The sequence below is a fragment of the Rhinolophus hipposideros genome (genome assembly GCF_964194185.1).
Source record: "Rhinolophus hipposideros genome assembly, chromosome: 8".
NCBI lineage: Eukaryota > Metazoa > Chordata > Mammalia > Chiroptera > Rhinolophidae > Rhinolophus > Rhinolophus hipposideros.
In genome coordinates this window covers 16,095,773-16,123,190 of record NC_138054.1, presented here as the reverse complement: position 1 = coordinate 16,123,190, position 27,418 = coordinate 16,095,773, and the positions used below count along the sequence as shown (strand labels likewise).

Genomic DNA, 27,418 nt, shown 5'->3' with positions numbered 1-27,418 from the left:
AATTATTTCTGCTCTACTCTTTATTATTTTCCTTCCTTCTGCTAACTTTGGCTCAGTTTATTTTTCTGTTTCTAGTTCCTTAAGGCAAATAATTAGTTTGTTTATTTGGGGTATTTCTTGCTGCTTAATGTAGTCATTTATTGCCAGGTATGAACTTCCCTCTCAGAACTGCTTTTGCTGCATAAGTTTTGGTATGTTGTGTTTCCGTTTTTGCTTGTATCAAGATACTTTTTTATTTCCCTTTTAATGTCTTTTTTGATGCATTAGTTGTCCAAGAGGGAGGTCTTTGATTACTGATCCAATCATCTTACTAGTTATGCGTCTATCCACATTATCTATTTTGGAGGGTATTCAGTCTTGGAAGGTTTTGTGTTTCTAGAAATTTGTTCATTTCATCTAGGTTATCCAATTAGTTGGCATGCAATTATCCATATTACTCTTCTAATCCTTTTCATTTCAGTCCCCTTTTGTTTCTAAATAATGTCCCCCTTTTTGTTTCTAATTTTATTTGTCTTTTTTTTCTTAGTCTATCTAAAGGTTTAATTTTGTTAATCTTTTTGAAGAATGAATTTTTTTATTTCATTGCTTTTGTCTATTTTTAAATTCTCTATTTCTGCTCCAATCTTTATTATTTTTTCAGCTAGCTTTGGGTTCAGTTTGTTCTTTTTCTAGTTTTCTAAGTTGTGAAGTTAGGCTGTTGATTGGAGATACTTTTTTCTTTAATATAAGAATACATAGCTATAAATTTTCCTCTAAGCTCTGCTTTTGCTGCATGCTGTAAGCTTTGGTATGTTGTGGTTTTCATTCATGTCTTAGTATTTTCTAATTTCCCTTGTGATTTCTTCTTGACACATTGGTTATTTAAGAATATGTTGCTTGATTTTTACAAATTTGTGAGTTTTCCAGTTTTCTGTTTGTTATTGATTTCTCACTTCATTCCATTGTGGTCAGAAAAAATACTTTGTGTGATAAATATCTCTTTTAAAAAATATATAGACTTTATTTTTTTAGAGTACTCTTAGGTTCACAGCAAAACAGAGAGAAGATTCGGAGATTGCTCATAACCACCTTTTAAAATCTATTGAGATTTAATTTGTAGCCTAACACATGGTCTGTCCTGGAGAATGTCCTATATGCACTTGAGAAGAATGTGTATTCTGTTGTTGTTGGGTAGAGTGTTCTATATATGTCTGTTATGTCCGGTTGATTTATTGTGTTGTTCATGTTCTCCTTATATTCTGTGTGGTCATTTTATCCATTGAGAGTAGTGTATTGTCTCTAACTGTTATTGGAGAATATTTATTTCTCCCTTCAGTTTTGGCAATTATTGCTTCATATTTTGAGGATCATGTACAATAGTACAATTATGAAAACCAGGAAAATAATATTGATAAATATAAGCATACCTTGGAGATATTGTGGGTTTGGTTCCAGACCACCACAGTAAAGCAAGTATCACAATAAAAGCAAGTTGTAATCTTTTTGTTGGTGGAGGTTCTTGCCTTCAATTTGTAAAAGCACAGTATCTGTGAAGTACAGTAAAGCAAAGTGCAATAAAATGAGGTATGCCTGTAAACCACAGACCTTATTCAAATTTCATCAGTTATCCCACTAAAGTCCTTGTTTCTGGACCAGGACCCAATGCAGGATCACACATTGTATTTAGTCACCATATCTCCTTCACCTCCTTTAATCTGAAACAATTCCTGAGTCTGTCTTTGTCTTTTGTGACCTCAATACTTTTAAAGAGTACTGGCCAGTTATTTTGCAAAACATCCCTCAGTTTGGGTTTATCTGCTGTTTTCTCATGACTAAATTCAAGTTAGTGCCTTTTTGGCAAGCATTCCAGGAGAGTAATGTTGTGCCCTTCTCAGTGTGTCATATCAGTAGATACATGGTGTTGATATGTCTCATTACTGTTGGTCACTTGGTTAAGGGAGTGTCCACCCAGTTTCTCCACTGGTAATACTGTTTCCCCCTTTATAATTAATGAGTATCCTATGGGGAGATACTTTGAGACTATGTAAATATCCTGTTTCACTTCATAATTTAATCCATTAATTTTAGCATCCATTAGACTTCTAGCCTGAAACAATTATTATTGTTGTGTTTATCAAATGATTTTCTATTTTTATCATTTTTTTCTACAGTTATCCACTGGAATTCTACTGTAAGGAAGAGGTTTTCCCTTTTCCCCAATTTATTTATTCAGCTATTTGTTTGAATAACTATGAACTCATGGAAGTTTGTTTTATTCTTTGGGTTATAACCCATTACTACCATGATTTATTTTGTTGCTCAAATTCTCCCAAATCTGGCAGTTGGGAACCCATTCAAGTTGAATTCTGTATACTTGTGACATATCCCCATTATTTTTTGAGCTTTTCCTTTCTGGCACCATAGGATGTTCTAGGTTCATCTTTAGATAGTCTATTTTTTAATACATGTTTTACATTTTGAATTATTTTTTGCTTTTTTTAGGTACGAAGATACATGGGCTGCACTTCACAGAAGAGCAAAGGAATGTGCAAGTGCTGGAGAGGTAAAGAATTATGGGCTAATCTTTTACTTGTGGGAAAACATTGCAAAATCCTTTTGCAATGAAAACATTGCAAAATCCTTTCGCAATGTTAAATGCTAGTTTTTAAGAAATTAATTTGTAATTGTATTAAAATGGTTTACTGACCATCTAAAATTAAATTTAGTAGTTGATTATGAAACTACTAAAGGCACATTTTCATAATATCTCAGTCAAATAATTTAGTTTACTTAGGCTTAGAGAGTTTATAACTTTTATTCTCAAGTCACAAGTAAATACTTGGTTCATCTAGCTATAATGCTTTGAATTTGAATCTGATATCTTTGTAGTATATGTAAATTAGAAGACCTAATTTTTTTTTACCCATTATTTAAGAATTTCTTATTATTTTAGCAAAAGCTTAACTTTGCTCAGTCTACCTAAAATCATTAATTTGCTTGGGAAATAACTATAAAAATTTCAGGAGCCATCCTCAATTCTCTTAGAAGAACAAGTGATTTTCTAGCACTATGTATAGAGTGTACAATGAATCACAGTGTCTTGTAATTAAAATTATTTGGTACATGTACTTAAAGATTTGTTAGCCAAGATCAAATGCTGTGTGCTATTGATGTGTGTCAAACTAATTTCTTCCTAAAAACGTTTCTGTGATTCTGACTTTAATTTAGTCTGGCTGTCTTTACCATTTACCTAAATTAGTGAAGCTGTAATAGTTGAATAGGATGGAGTAATACATAATGTAATTTAGGCACTAGTGTTTCTCTGAGAAATGACTGAAAAAAGGGGGAACATAGGTTTCTGGCAGTAAGGCAGACTAGGTACTTTGAAAAGCCCATCACTATAAAACAGTTAAATACTGGATAGATTTTTTTTTCTTTTCTTTCTTTCTTTCTTTTTTTTTTTTTGGAATTGGGGAATATTGGGGAACAGTGTGTTTTTCCAGGGCCCCTTCAGCTCCAAGTCAAGTCATTGTCCTTCAATCTAGTTGTGGAGGACGCAGCTCAGCTCCAAGTCCAGTCACTGTTTTCAATCTTAGTTGCAAGGGCGCAGCCCACCATCCCATGTAGGAATTGAACTGGCAACCTTGTTGTTAAGAGCTCTCGCTCTAACCAACTGAGCCATCTGATTGCCCCTCTGGCAGCTCAGCCATCCAGCTGCCCCTGGATAGATTAAAAAAAAAAAAATTATTGCACTAAGCTCACAAAAAATTTTGGCAGATTCTACAGAGCCAAAAAATGAAAAGGGAACTGAGATCACAGTGGTAAAAAACAAAAAAACCCACAGAAGGTGGTGTCAGATACTAAAACAAAAGCTTTAGAGATTTATGGAGATAGGAGATTTTATCTATGGGGAACTGAGACTCCTGCATAAAGCTCTTGCATCTTTTTTTTTAACTTGGGATGTTTATTACTTTTTCTGCTGGCAGCAATGAAAATCACTAGAAACTGTACTTTGTCCTTTTCAAATGATCTGCATTAAAGTCATACTTTTTCAAATAATTGGTATAGGAGATAAAATTCAGTTTTAAAATTTTCAAAATATTTAAATATCAAAGAGAAATGCTGATTTTTTTTTCCATTACTGATGTGAAGGCATGAGATCCAGTTTAATCAAGATCTGACATTCTTAAATTTTAAGCATTTAACTGAGCTACAAGATCAAAAGATTAATTATAACAGTTACAGGTTGAGCATATCATTTGTGCATTTTCAAGGTTCATTATGGCAGTTACATATACAGAGAAGTTCTCAGATCCAATATCAGATAATGGCATTCGGGCAAGTACTTTTAACACTGCTTTTATTTAATCTGTACTACATGCACATGATGCAGGTAGGGAAAAGGTTATGAATCCATGCATTAAAGACAAGGCAGACAGGTGCTATTGCCAAACATGCAGTCAATTAGGGTGTTGCTCAAAGTTCTTTATTCTTAATGGTTTCAGTGAAAGTAAGTGCAGACTCAGAAATGTGTGCATATTCCAAAGTATCTTCTTCATGTAATTTCTTGTGCTTTCTTTGCATTCTGTTTTTATTTTGACTTTTCTACTCATTGTATTAACTGCCGGTGTTCTGCTAAAGTCTTTAACAATTCCGTAATGAAAGGCAGGGAATTATGATTCCTTCCGATATTTTCGATTGTATCTTTTTAATTTCTGTACTTCTTCAGTAAGCATCTGATTTTTAGCAACCTCTGACTGAACAGCACTCAACATATTACCCTGATCTGTATCCATAGGTGCCTCAGTAAGTTGTCTTTGCAGCTCTGCATTCTTCTGTTCGTATATCATGTTTCTGTCAGACACAGTGGCCATTAAGTTAAATCGACTTTGACCTTCGCTGTACTTTTATGTCCTTTTGTTTGTGACTGGCCTCACTGCACTGATCCAGTCATCTTTATTGCTTGCATCCTAAATCAGTTGGTCGTTCTCTTAATCCATCGAATTCATACGATCTTCCATTAACAAGAACATAACTGACAGTGAAAAGCATCTTCTTCTTTTGTTGATGTCTTTGCGTCAAGTTCAGACATTTGCTGTCTTGGTGAAACTGTTGTGTACTTGTTGTTGGATCACATTCAAATTGCTCAGTGCCATACCTTTCATAGCTGCATCAAAATTTTGTGAAAATTCTTTAAACTCTGATCATGTTTCTCCTAAATGGACATCTTGATGGGTACAGTTCAATATCACACTTACATGGCTTAAGTAGCACAAGCATCATTAATTACCTGCTTGACAAAAAATACTGTGTTAAGTCTTGAGTCCTGAACCACAGAGCCTGCTGGTTCTTCTGGCAGCCACTTATAAAGAAAAGTTAACCTGTGAACTGGCTTTAATTTTTCAAAATTCTGAGGCTCTAAACTCCTATTTCTTCTACTTGAGCTCCTAGGCAACCAAATCCTTTAAATGAGCTTGGTGAGGACCCCAGGGTCACTTTCCATAAGGCATCACTGCCCGGCCCTGTCCACCATGGCCCCAGCCACACACTGCCCCACTCCACTTCTGACTCTGGCTGCCCCCGGTACCCGCTGCCACCAGCCACTGATCTCAGCAAACCCGCCGCTCAGCTCGTCAACCCCACATCCAAAGCTCTTGGATCTTTGAAGTGGGTACATCTCTCAGTGAACGCTTATGCTAAGAAAAAAAGAAAAGAAAAAAGCTATCTGTTGGTAAAAGGAGGCAACAAGGAAACCTGTCATGGGAGTGTGGGGCTCTAATGTGTACTTCCTGCATGATCAAGGAATTAAGAATTGAAAGGAATTAAGAATTGAAATGAGGTGAACACTGTCCCCGCTTTGTTGGGCTTTGCCGCTAGTTGTGATGCACCCACACGTCGCTATTCTCTGGCATTAGGGACCGAGAAAGAGACGGAAAACGACTTATCAGGCCCCGGCACCTGACTTTCGCCGTTACACCCATGTGTATGGCCTCAACTGCGCAAGCGCCGCAGCCCGCAGCGGACCGGGGCTGCGTGGGGGAGGTGGGGGGCGAGCGACAGATCCTATGACTGCACTTCCGGCGCGGGGCCGGGCCGACTTCCAGAGTCAGAGCCGGGACGGCAGCGATGGCGATTTTCAGTGTGTATGTGGTGAACAAAGCAGGCGGCCTGATTTACCAACTGGACAGCTACGCGCCACGGGCCGAGGCTGAAAAAACTTTCAGTTACCCGCTTGATCTGCTGCTCAAGCTGCATGACGAACGTGTGCTGGTTGCCTTCGGCCAACGCGACGGAATCCGGGTGGGGCACGCAGTGCTGGCCATCAATGGCATGGACGTGAACGGCAAATACACGGCTGATGGGAAAGAGGTGCTGGAGTACCTGGCCAACCCTTCTAACTATCCGGTGTCCATTCGGTTCGGCCGACCCCGCCTTACCTCCAATGAGAAGCTCATGCTGGCCTCTATGTTCCATTCGCTGTTCGCAATCGGCTCCCAGCTGTCTCCTGAACAGGGCAGCTCAGGCATTGAGATGCTGGAGACAGACACATTCAAACTACACTGCTTCCAGACACTGACAGGGATCAAGTTTGTGGTGCTGGCAGACCCTAGGCAAGCTGGAATAGATTCTCTTCTCCGAAAGATTTATGAGATTTATTCAGACTTTGCCCTCAAGAATCCATTCTACTCCCTGGAAATGCCCATCAGGTGTGAGCTGTTTGACCAGAACCTGAAGTTAGCCCTGGAGGTGGCAGAGAAGGCTGGAACTTTTGGACCTGGATCATAGGCTGAGCCTGCAGTGGACACCCCTCCCCACAAATTCTGAGAGATCCTGCAGCAGGGGTCCTGCTGTTTCCACCACAGTGGAGAGCCCAGAAGCCTTGTTAGTGCACTTGAAAATGGGAGGATGTTGAGCCTGATGATGTGTACTGATCCCCAGGCCTTAAGACCATGCTTTCTTCCCTCCTGTATCATGGTCCTACTTCCCAACTGTGTAGATTTATTTATGGAGGAGGTAGGCCCATAAATGCTGTAATAAACATTACTTTGATCTCAAAAAAAAAAAAAAAAATTGAAATGAATTGAAAGAATTCATTTCGTTAAGAAATGAAAAGGCCACAGATAACTGTTCTTTAACACCCAACAGATACAAACACAAATTCTGCATGGATGAAACTTTGTTTAAGCTAGGCCCCTCAATAAGATTCCTACGGATTGATTCCTTACCACCCCCTCAAAAAAAGAAAAAGAAAAAAATAATTAGCAAATACAGAAAGAAAGAAATATATTACCAAAAGTTTGAGAGTCATCAGAACCAAAGAGTAAGATTTAGACCTACAAAGGACTTTGGATATCATACTGTTGGGCATAGTCTGTTAAATAGTTACATGCAAAGTTTTTGAGATAAAAAAATGAATTAAAAGTAAGGAATAAGACTCTATCAAACATGACTTTTAAAAGTCATTAAGGGATGGCCTGTTAGCTCAGTTGGTTAGAGCATGGTGCTAATAACACCAAGGTTGCTGGTTCGATCCCTGCATGAGCCACTGTGAGCTGTGCCCTCATTAAAAAAAAAAAAAAAAGAAAGAAAAATGTCATTAAAAACCCAAAGAATGTGCTTAACAGCAGTTATATACAATCGAAGAAAGACTACAGTGAAGTAGAAGATAAAGTCAGTTACCGAGAAAGCATCTCTGAGATAAGAAAATGGAAAATGTGACAGAGGAGTTAATAGAAAATAGTTATAGAAGGTTGAACCAAGTGAGATCACCAATATTGGATTAATTTTAGTCTGTAAAATTACAGGTTCATATGGGTCATCTTAATATCTAATAAAGGTTCTAGAAAGATAATGAGGGAAAGACAATGTAGGAAAAGATAAATGGCTGAGAATTTTCCAGAAATGAGATATGTAAATGCTTAGGTCCAAAAAGTTCAAGCAAGCAAGAAAAGTTATTATTAGTATACCTAGACACCTCATATTGAAACTACAGAACACCTAAAGTAAGAAAAAGAGCTCAAAGCAATTAGAGAGAAAAGACATCACTTATAAATGAATGAGTTTCACAGCAGATTTCTCAAACTGTTGTCAAGAATGAGGGCAAAGTAAGACATTGTCAGAAAAAAAATAGTTTGCTGTCAACAATCACCCAGTAAAAGAACTTCTAACGAATGTATTTCAGGATAAAGAAAAATTATCTTGGAAAATAGGTCTGAGATATAGGAAGGAATAGTGAACAAAGAAAATAGTAAACCAAAAATAAATCTAAATAAACAATGACTATGTATTTATCAGTTATCTAATTAACAGTGGGATTAACAATAATAGAACAAAAATGCTGGATAATACAGCATGTAATCTGGAAGGCAGATTATCAATTAAAGCATTCAAAAGTCCTTGCATTATTTACGGAGAGTGTACAGAGACTGATTAACCTCAGATTTAAAGTTAAATATGAAAGGCAGAATTTCAAGAGTAACCAGTGAAGAATAGAAATAGCATCATCTCTCACTTAATTTCAGTAATCCGTTTCTGAAAATCAGATGTAATGTGCAAACACTAACTGCCAAAATGCCCATAGTCCCTGATGTTTCTTATGTTTCAAATTGGAAAAATTACAGTATGCTACATGTCAACCCTAAACCCTCAACCAACTTTCTGAAATATATTTAAAACTAGCAAAATGTCTATATATGGGTAGCAATGTGTTAGAATGTAAAGTGCTTAAAACATAGTTTTCTGATGTCTAAACTTCTGATGTAGTTATTAACAGTTGCGTCGTGTGTAATAGTGTGGACGGACTGTCACCCCTAGCCACACACAAGGCCTGCGTATGGAGGTACTCCTCATACCCGTGATTCTGACGTTCTAAGAATTTGAAATGTAGTTTGAGAATCTTCTCACACATTGTTTTAAGATGTGCGTCGAGCTTAAATATAAAGTTTTCCTATATACGTGTGAGCAAGAACTTTGTATTGATGGGTATATGTTCTGTGAATGCGGATGATAAACAAAAGGCATTCTGCCTGTGAGGCATTCCTCCGCAGTGTATGGCTTCTGGCAAGCAAATTCAGCAGTGCGTAAAAAGCAAAACACACCTGGCTCCTTCCAGGATTAAAAGATTGGTTTGACATTAGAAAATCTTTTGAATGCAGTTGACCACGTTCACAAGTCAAAGAAGAAAAATATATGATTATCAGATGCAGAAAGTACATTCAATGAAATTAAGCATTTTTTCAGAGTAACACATTTTAGCAAGTTTTTAACAGACAATATCTTTGTCCTAATATCCACCCAAACCCGTATTTGACTTGCAGTATATTGATCCCATCTTTAACCGTGTTGCTAAATCTGTTTATTCTAATAATTTGTATTTGGGGTGGGGGAGTTCTTTCTTGTAGATGGTGGGTTTCTTCCCCTCTAATCCATGCAACTTTCATTTCTTCATGTCTTTTTACACTGGGTAGAACCTCCAGTATAATGTTAAATAAAAGTAGTGAAAGAGCGTGGTTCAAATTTTGGTTCCATCATACTTAAATGTGAGAGGGAAAACTGTACATTTTTAAAAAAGATTTTATTGGGGAAGGGGAACAGGACTATATAGGGGAACAGTGTGTATTTCCACGACTTTATTGGGGAACAGTGTGTTGTTGTTTTTTTCCCCCAGGACCCATCAGCACCAAGACAAGTTGTTGTCCTTTCAATCTTAGTTGTGGAGGGCACAGCTCAGCTCCAAGTCTAGTCGCTGTTTTCAGTCTAGTTGCATGGAGCACAGCCGACCATCCCATGTGGGAGTCGAACTGGCAACCTTGTTGTTGAGAGCACACGCTCTAACCAACTGAGCCATCTAACCACCCCTCTGGAAGCTCAGCGGCAGCTCGTTGTCTTCAATCTAGTTGTGGAGGGAGCATCTCACTGGCCCATGTGGGAACAACTGGCAACCCTGTTGTTCAGAGCTCGCACTCTAACCAACTGAGTTCTCTGGCTGCCCCATATTTTGTTAAACTATAGATATTTTAGAAAATAGCAGAAGAGCTTTAAGACTGAGGGTAAAGAAAGATTTCTTAAACAAGGCATAAAAAGCACCAGCCATAAATAAAAATAATAATTTTTATCAGAGCTTCTATTCATCAAACAGCACCATGAAAATGTTAAGCAATTCACAAAACAGAAGACAAGTGTTCAGAAAATATGAACAACCACTACAAACCAATAAAAAAAGAACAGTCACACAATAGAAAAGCTAGCAAAAGATATGACCAGGCATTTTAAAGAAGAAAAAAAACATTTGAGTGGCCAATAAACATGAATATGCATTCAAACTCGGTTAGTAATCAAGGAAATACAAATTAAAACCACAAATTTATACTCCTTAGGTGATCAAAATTTTAAACCTTGAGTTTTCTGTGCAGAGACGATCATTATTTGCAGAAGACAGTTTTGTTTCTTCCCTTAGAAGAAACATGATGAGGAACAACTAGAACTAGGGAGTTGAATCCATCGGCTCAATTACATTAGAAAACTGAATTGGCATTAGTTGTAAGTTGAAGGTGCACATACCTTTCAAACAAGTTCACTTCATAGGGCTATTTCCAGAGCATTGTGTCCCAAGCTTTCCCCTGATAATATCCGTGGGGCACACGTTCATTACTATGTGATCCATAGATGAGGTTATCTGAAGGCTGCCTCTGAGGTGACTGGGGAAATCAGCTTACCCCAGCCCTGCTGAGGCACCTTGGACACATGCGCATCAGGAGATTGATACCAGAATGTTGTAGCAAGTTCTGTTGAAACTTTAGATGGTCACGAAGTCCATCTACAGAGTAAATTACAGTATTATTCATAAAATCAAACACCATACAGTAGTGAAAATCAGTGAACTACTCTCTCTACATTTATCAACTTGGGTGAATCCCACCAATAACGTTCAGTGAAGACTATATTCTGTAGAGCATCTTTAACAAAAATTATTCTTTTGATTGTAAGAAGTATTTTATAATAAAATACATAGGAGAATGAATTTTCTTTAAGATCCATTGTTGAATTTATGCTATCTGGGGATCTTAAATTTGTTCATATTGGAATACTTGGTTATTTGAAGACCCCCATCTGATCCGAAGTACCTCTGTAGCTCTTCAGAAACACAGTACTCAACTCGAAAAGTGAAAAATTGATTTTAAAGCCCTCTGATGTATTGTTGAGACATGTATTTAAAATGTGTATCTTTAATATGTATGGTGTGAAACCTACCGTGTTTATTTTGTCAGACGGTGCTCATGTGTCTTTCGTGGCCTTTAACCAGTTTCACCCTGCCAGGACAAATATATTTAAAGACAATTCAGTCTTGTTTGACAAATTATTTTATACCCATCTACTTTAAAGCTAATTCTGACTATATAGTCTTACAAATTCAGAGCAGTATCTCAGAAAATAAGCAGCTATGGTCAATGGTAAAGTAACTTTGTTGTGTAGGCTTTTTCTACAAGTTTATAACCATTTTTTTGTCTCCCTCAGCAATATATAAATGAATAAATAGTTAATACTGACTTAGGGGTTAGACTCTGAAGGCAGCTTTTTAAAGTTAGACTTCCAGTGCATTATTTGCTTGTAATTTGTATTATTGTGAGATATTTGCTTGCATTCAAATTCAACTGTTAAGATTCCGTTTTGTTTAACAATTTGAGGTGTGAGCGGGTTAAATTAGACACGGTTCAGTCTGTGTTCCAGCGTGGAGCTCCACTGCCTGTGGTAAAAGGTGACCAGAACTGGGTGTTGGAAATCCTAATTTCCGTGCTAATGTATTTTGACCTTGGGCACATAACTTCGTCTCTGTTTTACTTCCTCCTCTGTAAAATGATATACCACCACCTACCCTGCAGGTTCTATTGAAGCAAAGTAGTGTGGAAATCACGTAAGATAATGTACCCCCCCAAACTCTGAACTGTTGAATTTTATACACAGTAAGGTACTGTTATTAGCCATTTTGCAAATCATTGCTATTCCCTGCTTTTTCTTCATTCTCCTAACTTCAGTGTCCACCAGGAGGAATTTTGGAGTGAAGCCTGATGGGTTTGTCTTGCTCCTTAAACTTGATTTCCTGGTGTTAAATCTGGGGTTCTTCAGAATTGTTTGCTTGGAGGTGGACATATTGGTCTTCTGGAAATAGCTTATTTTTAATCATTCAGTCAAGTTTAAATACAGATTTTTAGAACCCTTTCTTTTGCTAACTTTTCTTCTTTCTTTCATGTACCCCTATAATACAACCCCTAGAAAATAGTGATTTAAGGGCATGGGCTTACGTGTCAGATTCCCTGGGATTGACTCTAGTTCCACTATGGTCCTTGGGCAAGTGATTTAGCTTCATTAAGCCTCAGTTTCTTCATTTGTGAAATGACAGTGGTAATAATGCTTAGTTCACAAGATTGCTGTGTGGTTTAAATGAGATAATGTATGTAAATTGCTTAGCAGAGGGTGTGGCACATAGAAAATACCCAAGATGTTTTAGTCTTATTACATAATTATTGGTAATGATTTCTGAAAATCTATTCAACCTCCCACTTTTTTTAAGTGGAAATGATATTTTAATGTGTTTTGGTATACTCTTTCTATATACACTTCTTATATTCTATATTCAGAATATAGTTTTTAATTTTGTGGCAGGCTCAAACTAGACTGTAGTTGTTTTAAAATTTATATTGCACTTTAATTTTCAGTAAGAAATGACTAACATTCTAGATTTTTCAAGTTATTAACCTAATTTGCCACTGTAAGATTTATCAAACTTTTTAAAAGATATGCCATGTACCAGGAAAAAGTATGAGGTCTGACAATGAACCTTGCGAATTTGTTGCAACGCTATTGCTCACATGTTTTGATATCAGAGGGATTATTCATTATGAATTTGTACCAACTGGACAAACAGTTAACCAAGTTTACTATTTGGAAGTGCTGAAAAGTCTGCATTAAAAAGTTAGACAACCTGAACTTTTTGCCAACAATTCATAGCTCTTGCATCACAACAATGCACCAGCTCACACGACACTGTCTGTGAGGGAGTTTTTAGCCAGTCAACAAATAACTGTATTGGAACACCCTCCCTAGTCACCTGATCTGGCCCCCAATGACTTCTTTATTTACCCGAAGATAAAGGAAATATTGAAAGGAGGACATTGAGATGACATTCAGGACATCAAGGGTAATACAACGACAGCTCTGAGGGCCATTCCAGAAAAAGAGTTCCAAAGTTGCTTTGAAGGATTCACTAGGTGCTGGTGTCGGTGCATAGCTTCCCAAGGGGAGTACTTTGAAGGTGACTGTAGTGATATTCAGCAATGAGGTATGTAGCACTTTTTCTAGGATGAGTTTGCAACCTTAATTGTCAGATTTGTTATTTATCCTCACATCAGCTCTTTCATATAGGAATTATTTTTTTCTTTTTTGAATTTAAGTACTGAAGCTAAGAGAATGGGTGAAACCTGCTGCCAATGTGAGCACCAGGAGGGCAGGATTTTGTTTTTTTCTGTTTTGTTCACCATTGTATCTCTAGTGCCAAAACAGTGCTTGGCAGATCGTGGATGGTCTGTAGAAGTTTGTTGACTGTTATAAATGAATTTATGAACACAGATGCTTATTTCAAGCCTTACTTTCCTTATTATTGCATCACTGCTTGTCTATTAACACTGCTCAGTATTTTTTAGACTACTTCAGGGATCTTTTTAAAACCAGTAAGCAATAAGCATTTTTAAGTATACAAAATTAATGGGAATGCAACTTGAGTAGTCCTGGTGTCACTTCCCCAGCTCAGTTGAGGCCGGTATGTGAGAGATGATGCCATTATCTCTCTGACGTGGGCTGAAAAACAAAGGGCAGGTGTGGGAGATGGAGACAGAATGAGGAAACTAGGCAGCTTTCTAGCCTGTATTGTATCTTGGTTCTTTTATTTCAATGTTGTGAATTCCCTAGAGTATTGAAATGAAGAAACACAATCTAGTACCACATACAAATAATTTTACATCTTATTTTGATATTTTTATTCCTCTTAAGTTCTTTCTTATTTTAGTGAGATTAAGAATCAGTTGTGTTCATGTTTCAACTTGTATAGACTCTAAATCTTGGGCTGTGTAAATTGTCTTTTTTTAAAATATAACTTAATTGTGAACTCTGATTTATATAAAAAATTCAAATGTACTTTTTTTCTGTTATATAATGAATTTTGGCATCTTTATATTTATTATGCTGATATGAGGGTATCTTTCACAGTTCTCGCTTATCATTGGTGATGTTTGAAAAGATGGCCTCTCCTTGCGCCTTCAGATCTTAGTCTAGGCTCTTTCCCCTCCCACCATGTTAAAACAGTTGTCTGGGAGAAACTGATGTCTGTCATTTTCTTTAGAGTCTTCAGGAAAAAAAAAAAGTTAGAATTATTTTAGGCTACTCTAGCATCTCAGCACCCTGCTATTAAGAATCCTTTAAGGGGCAGCCGGATGGCTCAGTTGGTTAGAGGGCGAGCTCTTACCAACAAGGTTGCCAGTTCAATTTCCTCATGAGATGGTGGGCTGCGCCCTCTGCAACTAAAAGATTGAAAACAGCAACTGGATTTGGAGCTGAGCTATGTCCTCCAAAACCAGATTGAAGGACAATGACTTGACTTGGAGCCGATGGGCCCTGGAGAAACACACTGTTCCCCAATTTTAAAAAAAAATTGATAAAAAAAAGATACTGTTTATGTCTGTAATTCTTTTTTAAAAAAAGGAATCCTTTACATCTGAATTCCTTCTTTGTCAATATAAATCCTTTTCTTTTTTTTCTGGAACGGATCGGTTACCTCAATAATGCCTTCATACACAAGAACTCTTTATGCGTTAAATGTTCCTGTTAAATGTAAATTGAATCATAGAATATTCTAAATGCGTTAGGTAAATTTTCTGCTAAAAGAATTCCTTTTCATAAAGCAATTAATTACTTTATGAATTATTTTCATAAAGCAAATAATTACCCAGTAATTATGTTTTGGGTTGTTTTGTTTGTTTTCTTTTCAGTTGTTAGGGGTAGTTTTTTTGCTTTATTTTTCTAGATTTGGATTTTCAAGTATGGGGTTTACTTAAAAATAGGGTATACTTAAAAGTGATTTCTGAGGTCATTTCTGAACTTTGTCTTCTCTGGGTTAAGGTGCACTGAGACAAGCAGTAATTTGAGGTTCTCTGCACTGAATATTAAGTTGGTTCTTTTCTAAGAAAGAAAACAACTTCAGTGTTCCTGTCATCTCTACTCAGAAGAGGGGTTTTTAAAGATCACAGCGACCAATTCTAATTGTGCTGGCTGTGATTTCTTTGTGCCTAAAATCTGGTTTTACTTTGCCCTTCTTCTTCATGTTGCAGCAAGTGGATAGCAAGGTGGTTATGCTGTCAGCACACTGGGAAAAAAAGAAGACAAGCCTGATAGATTTACAGGAGCAGCTTCAGCAGCTTCCAGGTTTAATAGCGGACTTAGGATCTGTGACAGCAAATCTGAGTAAGTTTTATGTTTATATCTGTACGTCACTTTTAGGAATGAAAATAATTTGGACAGAACTTGGTATCATTTCAGAGCTTTCTAAGAATACATTAAATTCTTAGTTTACACAGTGTTTTGGAAAATAGTGAGTTCTAATTTCATACTCTGATTAACCGAGGATTAGACAGAAAACAATTTAAAGTGTAGAAATTATTTCTAAGATATGCCACTATTTCTGCTTCAGTTCGGCTCAGGAAAGATAATTATAATTTTCTTGATTCTTAAAGTAACTCAGGGTTGCCTTTATGACATTAGATCTCTGTGTAAAAGTATAAATGTAGAAAATAAAAGGGATTAGGGTGACCTTATTCTAACTGTAGTATATACTCTGGAAGTTGTTTTAAAAATTAGGTCTGCTTAGAGCTTCATGTCTTGCAGTATGCTTTGCCCCCTTCAAGCTGATGAGCGATCAGACAAATCCACTTAAATGAGGGTATCTGTTTGGCTAAACTTATATCTTGTGGACATTTTCTTTCTTCCTTCCTTCCTTCCTTCCTTCCTTCCTTCCTTCCTTCCTTCCTTCCTTCCTTCCTAACTTCCTTCCTTTCTTTCTTTGGTGCTTTACTGCGATGAATTATTCTGACAGTCTTTATTTCTTGGGTTATATTCAGAAAATTAACTTTTATGTTTGAGGCTGCCGCATCTTAGGATAATACTGTGGCTTATTATTATTTTCTAACCAAGCTTAAGGTCTTAGTGAAGTCAGAGGTAGGAGCTATCTATGCACGAGATAAACTTCTTGAGCTAATGTAATAACCTGATCTAATCTTATGGGTAAGAAGATTTCTTACCCATCCTGTTTTCCAATATTACCTTTTTCAAAAAAAAGCAAAACAAAACTGATTTACAAAACAAGTAATTAGTAAATCATAAAACAGTTTTTTGTGTGTCAATAAAATTACTTGAGTGGTATTTGGAATGCTATTGCTGATAACAGCTAATATTTATAGCACTTACTATGTGTCAGAGATTTTTAGTGCTTTCCAAACATTATCTTGAATCCTCATAAGAACCCCACAAAAGTAGCTTTGATCAATCATCCCACTTTACAGATAAGGAAAGTAAAGCTTGGAGAGGTTGTGACTTGCTCAGGGTCACACAGTTGATTAAGATGTGGATGCAGGATCCCAGCCACAGTAATGCTATCCCAATGGGGGATATAGCAGTTAGGGTGACAGCGGTCAGGAGCCCTCAGGAGCTGTATTCTTTAAGCCCTGGCTGTTAAAATGTTTTCTCGTGGCAGTGATTTGTTATTTTTGAAGGTAGGGCCTGGAAAAGGTATCCTGGAAAAGGGTCTCGGGAGAAACATGAACTAGCTGTGGTCACCCTCTGCTTTTTTTCCTTTTGGCATCAGTAGGTGTGATCCTTCTCAAGCCTTTCATAACTAATTGATGGAAATAGCCTCCAAGGTACTTAGGATTCTTTGTTCATCCACTGTCTTTTAGCTTATCTTCCTGCATCTCTTTGAATTGGTTACTTTTCATTGGTTGTATATTTCTTTGCAGAGATATTCTTTCATGATAACCTCCCCTCTTTTTTCCCCAGCTAAGAGTAAATTCTGTTTATAGATGTTCTTTATTTGACACCACTCTGCTGATTAAATGCGTTTTGCCAAAATTCTAATTATTTTCATAATTAATTCTGCTTAGGAAATGCAGTTTATATGTCTTTCTTAAAATAGAATATACTGTATTTTCATTCTCAATTAGGATTTTAATATCCTGAAAAAAGTTTGATATTTAGTGATATATATATATAAATAACCTTCCTCTTTGGAAATTTCATCATGGCTTCTTAAATGAATGAGGTGGGCTTCCCCAATTCTCACTTGAATTCTCTGTCTTTGCTAATCTGAGAACATCAACCACCAGTGACAAATTAAAGCTAAAGGATTCTCTGAACTGCTATTCTGGACAGATAATCACTTCCAAATTATTTGAATCATATATATATATATTTTATAGTCTATGTCTAACTTATATAGAGCTCTTTTTGGAGAGTTAATTAAGTTTGCTTAGAAGATACCTCTAAAATCTAGATGGTTGGTTTTTATATTTATTGCCAATCTGAATTATCATTAGCATTTGAAGTATATGCTACCTTTGCATTTTACTCTGTTGCTGTTATTTGCCTGATATTTATACAGGCAAATTATTTATACAAGCAAATATTTATACAGGCAAGTTAGTCATTATATGAATGACTAACTGTAGAAGATTGAAATTCCAGAGACCTAGTATTTGTTGGCCTAGAATAAGCTCATAGAGAGGTGTTTTGAAATTGTGAGACTTAGATAAGCAACTTAAACCTTTTGGAATCAGTGCTGACTTTCTTTACAGTGGGAAAATAATTTGAAGCCAAATTTTGTGGGATACATTGTATAAACGTATCCATATCATTAATATATTTTATGGATTAATTTATGCATCATTTTTAGGTAGTATTGGATGCACTTAGTGTTTTTAATTTTCACTCTTATACTGGATTCTTTTATTTTTTGGTAGCCTGAAAATACCTCTTATCACTTAAATACCCTGGTATTATATTACAAGACTTAAATAGTCAAGTAATAATAAAAAATAAAAATAACTTAGAAGAAACTAATAACTGACTTATATTTAATCACAGGATTCCCTTAACTTCTTTGTCCTTTTTACCTTTTCACTGTTGGATCTAATGCCGTATCCAGTAAGCCCCTCCATTTCCCAGACTACTTAACTCTTCTGGTCTTGCTCTGCTCTCTGGAGGTCTTCCCTTATTAAAGAGTAAAGGCTTTATATGATGTGAACAATTTGGACCTTTGATGATGCTTTTATCCTATGGCTTAAATATGATGCCTGATTACTTGATCCCTCAGGAATTGTTAAGTAAGAATGAATAATCCATTCTTGTTTTTTTGTTGTTGTTTTTTTATGGGGTGTGACCCATCCAGCTTACAAAAGCCTGTGTAATATGCATAGATACTTACTGTTAAGGCTTGTCATTTAAAAAAGAAATGACAAAGGTATGCTGGGAACTGGTAAATAAGGGCTGTGAACTAACTCGCAGAACTGGGTTTGGATCCCAGTTCCACAACTTCCTGGCTGTGAGACTGCAGAATGAGGATAAGACTACTTGCCTCCTAGGGTATTTGGAGGGTTGAAGGAGATGACAGATGTAAAACACTTAGCATAACGCCAAGTATCTTATCAGGCATCGGCTGGTTACCTTGAACTGTTTGTAGGCTCTGGGGATACAGCAGTGAATAAGACCAGGCACCTGCCATCAGGATGCCGACGTTCTAGTGGGAGTCTCCCTAGCTTTTACATGTTTACAAATCCATTGTCTGTGACAGAAGGGTTTGTATGGATGTTATGCAATTTAGCTTGTCCTTCAAAATAGTTTGGAATGCAAAAACCACAGCATGAAATGTGATGAAATGAATAGTGTAGTACTCTGTGCATTGAAAAACAGTATGTAAGGATGGATGGAATGTTCTCATCCAGATTCTGTACACTTTCTCATTCTGTGTAATAACCACAGTGTGCATTTAATCATAAAACTACTAAAATGTTTGAAAAGTATTTATTGAATTATCTTGATCTTCCACTAGAGGGTAGTCTAATCCTATTCCTTTATTGAAGTTTAAAATGTCAAGAGCTTGTCTGAATTTCCTCTGTTGCTTAGTTTATTTTATATGACTTACTTTAAACAGACGGTTGGTTACCTTCATCTAGAACAGAAAATCCTGTTAATTCTTAGATAACAAAGTGCTGTAAGAGAATGACATTCATATACTGAGTTTGTAGCTTTCTTTTGATCTGACCTAACCTGATATATTATTGTTCTGCTTTCTTCTCTACAGAATTTGAGAGAGCATTTAGCAGGGAGACTGTCACAGCTCTCAGTGTTTCATCAACTAGATTATCTTACTGTCCAGGTTACTTTTCTGAGATTAGGTCCTTGAAGTGGCATATAGACACCTTTTGTATACTAAAGAGATCTCATTTGTTCCATAATGGCTCTTTTAAGTTAATGCACTTCTTAAAGTTCCTTCTTGCCATACCATCATTACTGTATTACTTTATTACATAAAAGCATAATGTAAGCATTTGAAGGATCTTGCGGTCTGTTAGAACCTGTCCTCTGTGACCTATGGATTTGCAGTCAAAGATTTCTTTATTCCTTGAGGCTAATTGTTTTTTGTTAGAAAAGTACTCATTAAGTGTGAAATTACAAGTTTTAGCATGATGCTCCATTTTCATATATCAGGGATTACACTATATATAACATGTATTTGAAACAAATGGCACAAAGAAAAATTCCAAAACAGTATTGCTCTTCCTCTGAGACAGGCTCCTCACAAAGATTTGTAGAGCCCTTTTCTATACAGCTGTCGGGCATTCCCAAGTGGCTTTTCACGATAAAATTCCACCCATCTTTTCCACTGATCACTAAATGAGACATGTGCTGTTGTTACAGCGAGCAGAATGGCAAGATCTGAGCTTCTTGTAAAGGTGTATTTGTGTCCATGAAGACCTGCTAGTGTTTTATGTACATGCAGTCTAAGTTTGGTTACCAAATTAACTCATTTTGTAACAAGAAATGAGCAGGTTGTGACAGGGAAATTAAATTTCTGCCCATTAAAATTCAATATAAAATATTCAGAATACACATCATATATGTGTGTGTAATTATTATTGAAAGAGATATTTTAAAGTTTTTAATAATAAAAAGAGAAGAAAATTTATTTTTGTCAGTACAATTCTTCTATATTTTATTACTGGTTTTAAGCCTGTTAAGTTAAAATGGAAAGTTTCCATTGCATCTACTGCTTGAAGTTACTGACAGTAGGGCTGGTTTGATGCACGAAAACCGGCAACAAAGTGCTTTTGTGTTGTTTCGTGTTCCTAAGTTCTCTGTCCATGTTTAATTTCTTTTTTTCCAAAGTTTAGCATAGCCTTGGAATATTTAAAATAGGTGAACATGAATCATAGATTTGCTTTCCTGGTTATTATTGTATATTTTAGAGTGATGGACTCATTCTGTCCCCAGAAATTATTCCTAATTGAATTCAACAGACTAAGTATTCGGGTGTGCAAAGATGACAAATACGGTCTTACCCGTAAGACCTTCCTGATTCCTGAGAGTGATGCGAGGACACCAATAGCTGTATAGTGTAAGAATATAAGACCCGTGTAAGGGTCAAAGGTACATGGCAGCACAGACGAGGAAGAGAACTCTCAGAGCTCTGAGCACTGACCCGAGCCTGGAAAGGGAGCTCAGGGCTGGCAGGGGAGGCAAGCGCGGCCATCTCTGGGACCGGCAGAGGTCAGGACACGGAAACATGCAGGACTGTTCTTGGAGTAACGAGTGGTCCTGAAGGAAAGCAGTAGTGAGATTGGAAGACTAGATTGTAGCTGGGGGTGATAAATCCCTAAGTGCTAAACTAAGGAGTTAAACTGGATTCTTACAGTACTTGGGAGCCTTTGAAACTTTTTAAAGGGGAGAACATAAATATGAGTTTGGTAGTAGCAGTAAAATAACTACTGACTCTCCCAAGCATTTCTTTATATTTATATTTATTTTTTAATTATTTATTAAATTTATTGGGGTGACATTGGTTAGTAAAATTGTATAGGTTTCAAGTGTAGAATTCTATAATACATCATCTACAGAGAGTGCCAAAAATATATATACACATTTTAAGAAAGGAAAAAAACTATTAAAATTGTAATACTCAGTATATACCAATAACAAAAGATGAATACAAGTCATGTTTGACTCCTGCAATTACAAGAGGTGCTCAAAGTGGTTACCATCAGCATCCGGACACTTCTGATTACGGCGAACTACTGCTTGAGCAACGTTGACCAAAGCGTCCACTTGTATTACTGCGCATACCATTTCAATTTCTTCCCGAAGTACTGCCTGTGTAGCTGGTTTTCCAAGGTACACCATATCCTTTAAGGTTCCCCATTGGTAAAAGTCAAGGGGTGTTAAGTTGGAGGTTCTATTGCATACTTCCACCTCCATTGTCGTTGTACTTCCACAACATTCTCGAATTTCAGATACCACTTCAAAATGGTCTCATTCTTCTTGAATGACAGCCATGTTTCCGCCATTTTCTTTGTCCTGTCTGTCACATGGTGACACTAGCATTCATTTGATTAACGCCATCTTTTGAGTGAACGTCATATTACACATTGCTACCGTAATTCAATTCAACTTCAAAAAGTAATACATACATAACATCTCTTTAAATGTGTATACATTTTTTTGGCAGCCCCGGTATACATTACATTCTGTACTCACCACCCACAGTCAGTTCTCCTTCCGTCACAATGTGTTTGACCCCCTTACCTTCTTCTACCATCCCTCCACCACCTTACCCTCTAGTTACTAAACTGTTATCTGTGTCTCTGAGTTTTTGTTTCTTTATTTGTCTTTCTTTGTTGCTTTCAGTTTTATATCCCACATATGAGTGAAGTCATATGGTTCTTGACTTTCTCTGTCTGACTTATTTGGCTTAGGATGATCTAAAGATCCATGTATGTTATCACAAATGGCAGTATTTCATCTTATGGCCAAGTAATATTCCGTTGTATATATTCGTATGTGTGACATATTCTTTATCCAGTCATCTGTCTAAGGACACTGGTTTTTTCCATGTTTTGGCATTTTAAATCTAGATTTGCCATTCAGCACAAGAACATGATGCTGTTAGCCTATTTAGAAGGGCATGTGATTAGGGTCTTTCTCATTCCAGGTTGATACTATTTATAGGTTTTCACCTGATCCCCATTTTATTAATGAAGTGAACTAAGGCAGCAAGTTCTGTTTGTACCTAGAACATAATTTTTGACCCTGAGAAATTGTCCTGCCTAGGAATCAACTTCATTTGAATTCCTGGCCTCATTAGCTCTGTAGTCAACCAACAGAGCTGGACTCTAAATGGAAATTGCCATCTGTCCAAATAAAAGTAAAAAGGTAAAAAGAACATATACGTTTTAAAATATAATTGACTTCATTACATATTTTCTTTTTAGAAAAACCATTTGAAATGTAATCCCCCTCACTTATAAGGGATCATAAGTCTAAGAACATAGCCTAACGTTATAATTTACAAGTATATAAGTTTGCCAGAAAAAAAAGAAAATTTTATTCATATTTTGGTCGGTTCAATCCATAGGTATTGTTTACAACGTGATTATTTCTGGTGTACAAAATTATTAGTTTTAAATAACTTTTGCAAGCTATTTAAGATGAGCTACAAAACTTAGCTAATCTTTATAAAGTTTTTTCTCTGAATTTTTTTGTAGTCAGCTATTGCGTATTTACTTACTGCCAAGTGCTAAGTCAGCTACTTTACATACTTTGTCTCACTGAACCCTTTTGGCAGGTTTGCAAGATGTGTGTTGTTAGCCCTCTTTTAACTGATGCACTATTTCATCTTCTCTCATCTCATCTGTAGGGGGCAGAGCTGGGTTTCCAAGCTTGTGCTTCAAAGCCCGACTCTTAACCAGTCCCTTCTATGCTAAGGATAACATGAAGTCACCAAGTAGCTTAGACTTAAATGGATTCTATATTAAATTTAATTATTCTAGTTCTTATCGATAATCAAAGTGAAATAGCCGTTTAGATAATCCTATTAGCTAAGATCATCTTTTAAGACTCTGTCCTACTAGTTGTGACAGAATGAGCTGAATATTGCTTCTTCAGTATCCGTAGCACTACCTCACAGGCTAAATCTCCCAGTCATTTTTCCATTTAACCTAATAACAAAAAAATCTGAATAGCAACTAATATAATAACATTATTTTGTTTGTTTCCCCCCACATAAACTTATGTACCATTTATGACATTATTAAAAACCTTAGTTATGATTTTTCATTTAAAAATTTAGATTTTGCATATTGTTTCAGGTTAGGCTTGCCGTCACCACATATCTTAGCTACTTAAGGTGGCCCCTGAAAATAGATTCAAAACTGTTATGAAGTGCACTATTATCAGCCTTTTTCACACTCACCAGTGACACATCGGTCTGATCAGTCAGTGCCTAACAGGCCTTTGAAGAGGAGAGCGAAACTCCTTGTCATCACAGTTGGCTTTTCAATAAAGTTTGGTTTCCCCCAAATCCATATGTTTAAGCCCTAGGTCCTACCAAATAGAAGAGGGAGTTTTAATAAGCATAGATATTTAGTAGAGTTAAAATTTAGGATATTATAAAATGTTTCTGGATTTAATAGATCTTTGGATCAAACAAAGATTAATGAAAAACAGGCCAAAATTTGCATCTTAACAACCCTAAAATTGCGCATTAAAATTTGAGGGATTTGCTCATAAACTAGATGCTACGAAAGCTAATTTAGAAAGTCATGTGAAAATCCAGTGGAAAAATGAAGGAATTTGATGCTCTATAATTGTATTACAGCTGCTTAAGTGAAACAGATTGGAAAGCTACACAGCCAGCCCTTTTCTGCTGCTCCTTCCTCACTGGATAGCTGTGATTCCAAACCGGGGAATGAGATCTTATGTTGCGCCTTTCCCTCCTTCTCCCCCTCATCTGTTAGATGCCACTCCTTGAGTTCCCATGGCACCTCCTGCCTAGCTCTGTCTGGCTGTGTTGTCATTGAAATATGCCTCCCCTCTACTATAAATTCTTTGAGCACAAAGGCTGTCTTTTTCCTCTTTGTATCCCAGTGTCCGCACGTGTGGTGAGTGTTTGGTAAATGGCCATGATGCTGTTTGAGTTCCAAAAATCTTTGACCTCTGAAACTTTTCTGTTGTCTGAGAAAAGCATTTCTCGCCTCTGCAACTGTGAAATCTTGGTTTACTTGGCACCTTATCCATTGGAAATGGTTGTTGTGTAGTGTAAGGGGAACTCAGGTTTGATTCCTGACTGCCGTTCACTAGCTATGTGACCTAGGTCAAGGTGCGGAATGAATTTTGGCCGGTAGGCTTTGGTCTTGACTCTTTTAAATGAAGGACTGGACTGGATGATTTGCATGTTCCAGGAAAGCTACAAAGCTCTGTGGCCTGACGGCAGAGTGGTGTAGAGAAAGGCGAGGTGAATGGTGGACAGAGCTGAGTCCCTGCCCACCAAGCACTGAGTGTGCTTACTGAGCACTTGCACATCTCTGCAGTACCTTGAAGATTTATGTGTGTTATATACTCGTGCAAAACAAATGCTAGAGTAACTTGAAATCTCAAATATTATATTCAGCATAATTTGTGTTCATTATATTTTGCTGTATTCTCACTATTTGAAGTTGATTATTCACGTGTGGCGTATGGGATTAGTAGGATATCATGTTAGATTAACCAAGATTCTGGTTCCTCATCGTCCTGGGTAACAGAGTATTTCAAGTGTTGTGGAAACTTACATCTTGAAAATATTTGAAATATAAAAATGTACTCAAAAAAGATGATTTGAAGTATGTTTTAATGGTCAGTGTATTTTATTTTGCTTCAAGAAAGTTTGATAAAGAACATTAAATAAATGCAAAGCAATCTCAACAGCTTAAGCTTTTATCTTTGGACACTTTTTCTTTTCTCCGTGATGAAGGATTCTGGTTTTTGATGTTTGTTCTTTTGACCTTATATTCTTTCAGCTCATTTAGAGGCTAGTTTTGAGGAGATAGAAAACCACCTGCTGAACCTGGAGGATTTATGTGCTCAGTGTGAATTAGAAAGATACAAACACATGCAGTCCCAACAACTGGAAAATTACAAGAAAAATAAGAGGTGAGTATGAAAAATTGGCTACATTATTCATTTTCAATCTCAAAGTTTTCCACAGTACTTTACATACTACTCTTTATAAGTTTGGACTGATAAAAGACAAGCGTTTCAACATGTAAAGATCATTAATAAGCTTTCCAAACAGGATATATTTTTTAGTATCACTGTCTTTTGCCATTTTATGGAAATGACTTCTGAAACGCTGAGGATAGAATAAAAGGTGGGGAGCAGAGCAACAGGCAAAGCTGTCCAAGAAAGCCCCGACTTCATTTTTCCCAAGTGGCAAATGCCTGAGCTTCTTTTTTCCTCTTATTTCTTTTCTTTTTTAATATCAGAGCAGGATGAAAAGTAACCTGAGCCCAGGCAGCGGAAAGGGCTTTGATGGGTTTGAATCTCAGCCTTATCTCGTACTGGCTGTGAGACCTTGGGCAAATTATTTAATCTCTCTTAGCCTGGATATCTCTAGTTTATAGTGAGGATAATAATGAGCCCACCACACAGAGTTGTTAGGATTAAATGAGATAATTGTTATCAAATGCAGTAAGCGCTCTGTAAGTGTAAGTTATAATAAGGATTATTATCGCTAGGCTGACCTGAATGAAAAGGGAAAAGAGATCTCAGGGTGACAGCCCGCTAAACTAAGTGTGGCATTCCAACTTGTGTAATGACATCTTAGGCAGGGTTGGAAGGTGCAAGGTGGGTCCTCCGAATTGCACGGGGAGGGCCACAGCAACCTGTGAGTGCCTGACTGGCATCTGTGCTGGTCAGAGCGGGAAGTGGAGGAGGGTTGATGGATGAGAGGAAACAGAAGTTGTGGGATTGGAGGCTGGCCGTGGCTGAAGAGCAGATTTGGTGGGAGAGGGAGAGGATAGGTCAGGCAGAGTACACTGTTGATTTTAAGATGACCATTAAATTTAATAGTTCTGGGTCTAGAGTGTGGCAATAGGAGGAGTGGATTGCTGAGATGGACAGGAAGGCTGGTCACTGGCATACAGGAGGTAAAAAAGTGAAGCCAATGTGTAGGTATTGTGCATTATCACACTGATGTTCAATTTTTCTAGAATAATGCCAATGGATGTGGTAGAGATGAAAACTGAGCATTCAGAAATTCTCAGTCAGGTCCATGTGTCCCTAGGGATGGGTCTTAAATGTTAATGAGACGTAAGAATCACCTGGGGGAGAATGTTGACAATGCAGACTCCTGAGCGTCAGCATGGGAGAGTCCAATTCCAAAGTTGATTTCTGTGGTATTGCTTTAGACAAGCATTCCAGGTGATTCCAATAGGAGTGGTTCAGAGACCACATTTTGAGAGAGGCAGGGTCGGGATTGGATCATATGCAGGCTCTAAAGGGAAGAGTTTTTAAAAAGCTCCAAGGGGGACCATGGATAAAATTGTTTGTGAAAGTAGGTGAGTATATGAATTTTTCAGGAGGCACAGTCTATAAATTTCTCATAACCACACAATTTCGGGAAGGTATATGGCAGCATTAAGAAAGGATTTCTTGTCAGAGGAGGGGCTTTTGAATGAATGAGTGTTGGCATCCAGGGGATTCCAGACTGATATGTGGGGTGTGGGAGATAGAATTTCCCTCAAGAAGAAGGTAGCAAAATCAGTTGTTTAGGCTGATCTACAATTTTAAATGAAAAAGCAGGAAAGCATTGTGTTGTGAAGATGTTAATCATATAAGTATGTTTATTTACAATGCAATAATAATTTCAAGAAACATGGTAGGAAGGCTTAGAATTGTGAAAGGAAATTTTTTTCAGGAATTTGGGCATCTTGGGCACAGGTTCTGTGACCCTCGAAGTTACGGGGTTTCTTCATCTGTAAAATGGAGATAAAAACAGGACCTTGGTTATATGATTGGTTGAAGAATTCAATTAATAAAGGGCTTAGAATAGTGCTTCGAACGTGGTAAATGCTATGTCAGATAGCCAGCACTGGCTCACTTGTATTATTACTTGTACAACTATGAATAGAAGGGGATTCCGTATTTTTAGTACCAGTTATGTTTTTTGGCTAGTTGAGCGCAATAATTCTATGAATATTGTGGTTTTTCAATCAAGATGCATTGAAGTTTGTTTATTTGAAACATGGCATCTGATACTTTAATTCATAAAATTAAATTTCAGGTTTTTATAAGTTAAGCTGATTAGATAGAA

The 27,418-nt window shown here is 36.9% G+C and overlaps 2 protein-coding genes and 1 pseudogene across 5 annotated transcripts in view; 2 read left to right on the top strand and 1 right to left on the bottom strand.

The window, feature by feature from the left end:
- Nucleotides 1-27,418, top strand: part of DTNBP1 (dystrobrevin binding protein 1) — a 131,630-nt gene that overhangs the window by 14,344 nt on the left and 89,868 nt on the right. For all 3 annotated transcript variants that reach the window (XM_081054714.1, XM_081054715.1, XM_081054713.1), the window contains exons 4-6: nt 2,482-2,542; nt 15,357-15,489; nt 25,125-25,257. In XM_081054714.1, the coding sequence (XP_080910840.1) occupies nt 2,482-2,542; nt 15,357-15,489; nt 25,125-25,257 (327 nt within the window). The remainder of the gene's footprint in view (nt 1-2,481; nt 2,543-15,356; nt 15,490-25,124; nt 25,258-27,418) is intronic.
- On the top strand, nt 4,126-7,208 carry LOC308500305 (trafficking protein particle complex subunit 4). The gene has a single exon (XM_081054719.1). It carries the CDS (start codon nt 6,106-6,108, stop codon nt 6,763-6,765), a length of 660 nt encoding a protein of 219 aa, XP_080910845.1. The 5' UTR covers nt 4,126-6,105; the 3' UTR covers nt 6,766-7,208.
- LOC308500904 (ubiquitin carboxyl-terminal hydrolase isozyme L5-like) lies at nt 4,535-5,144 on the bottom strand (annotated as a pseudogene). The gene has a single exon. The product of its transcript is annotated as a ubiquitin carboxyl-terminal hydrolase isozyme L5-like (transcript).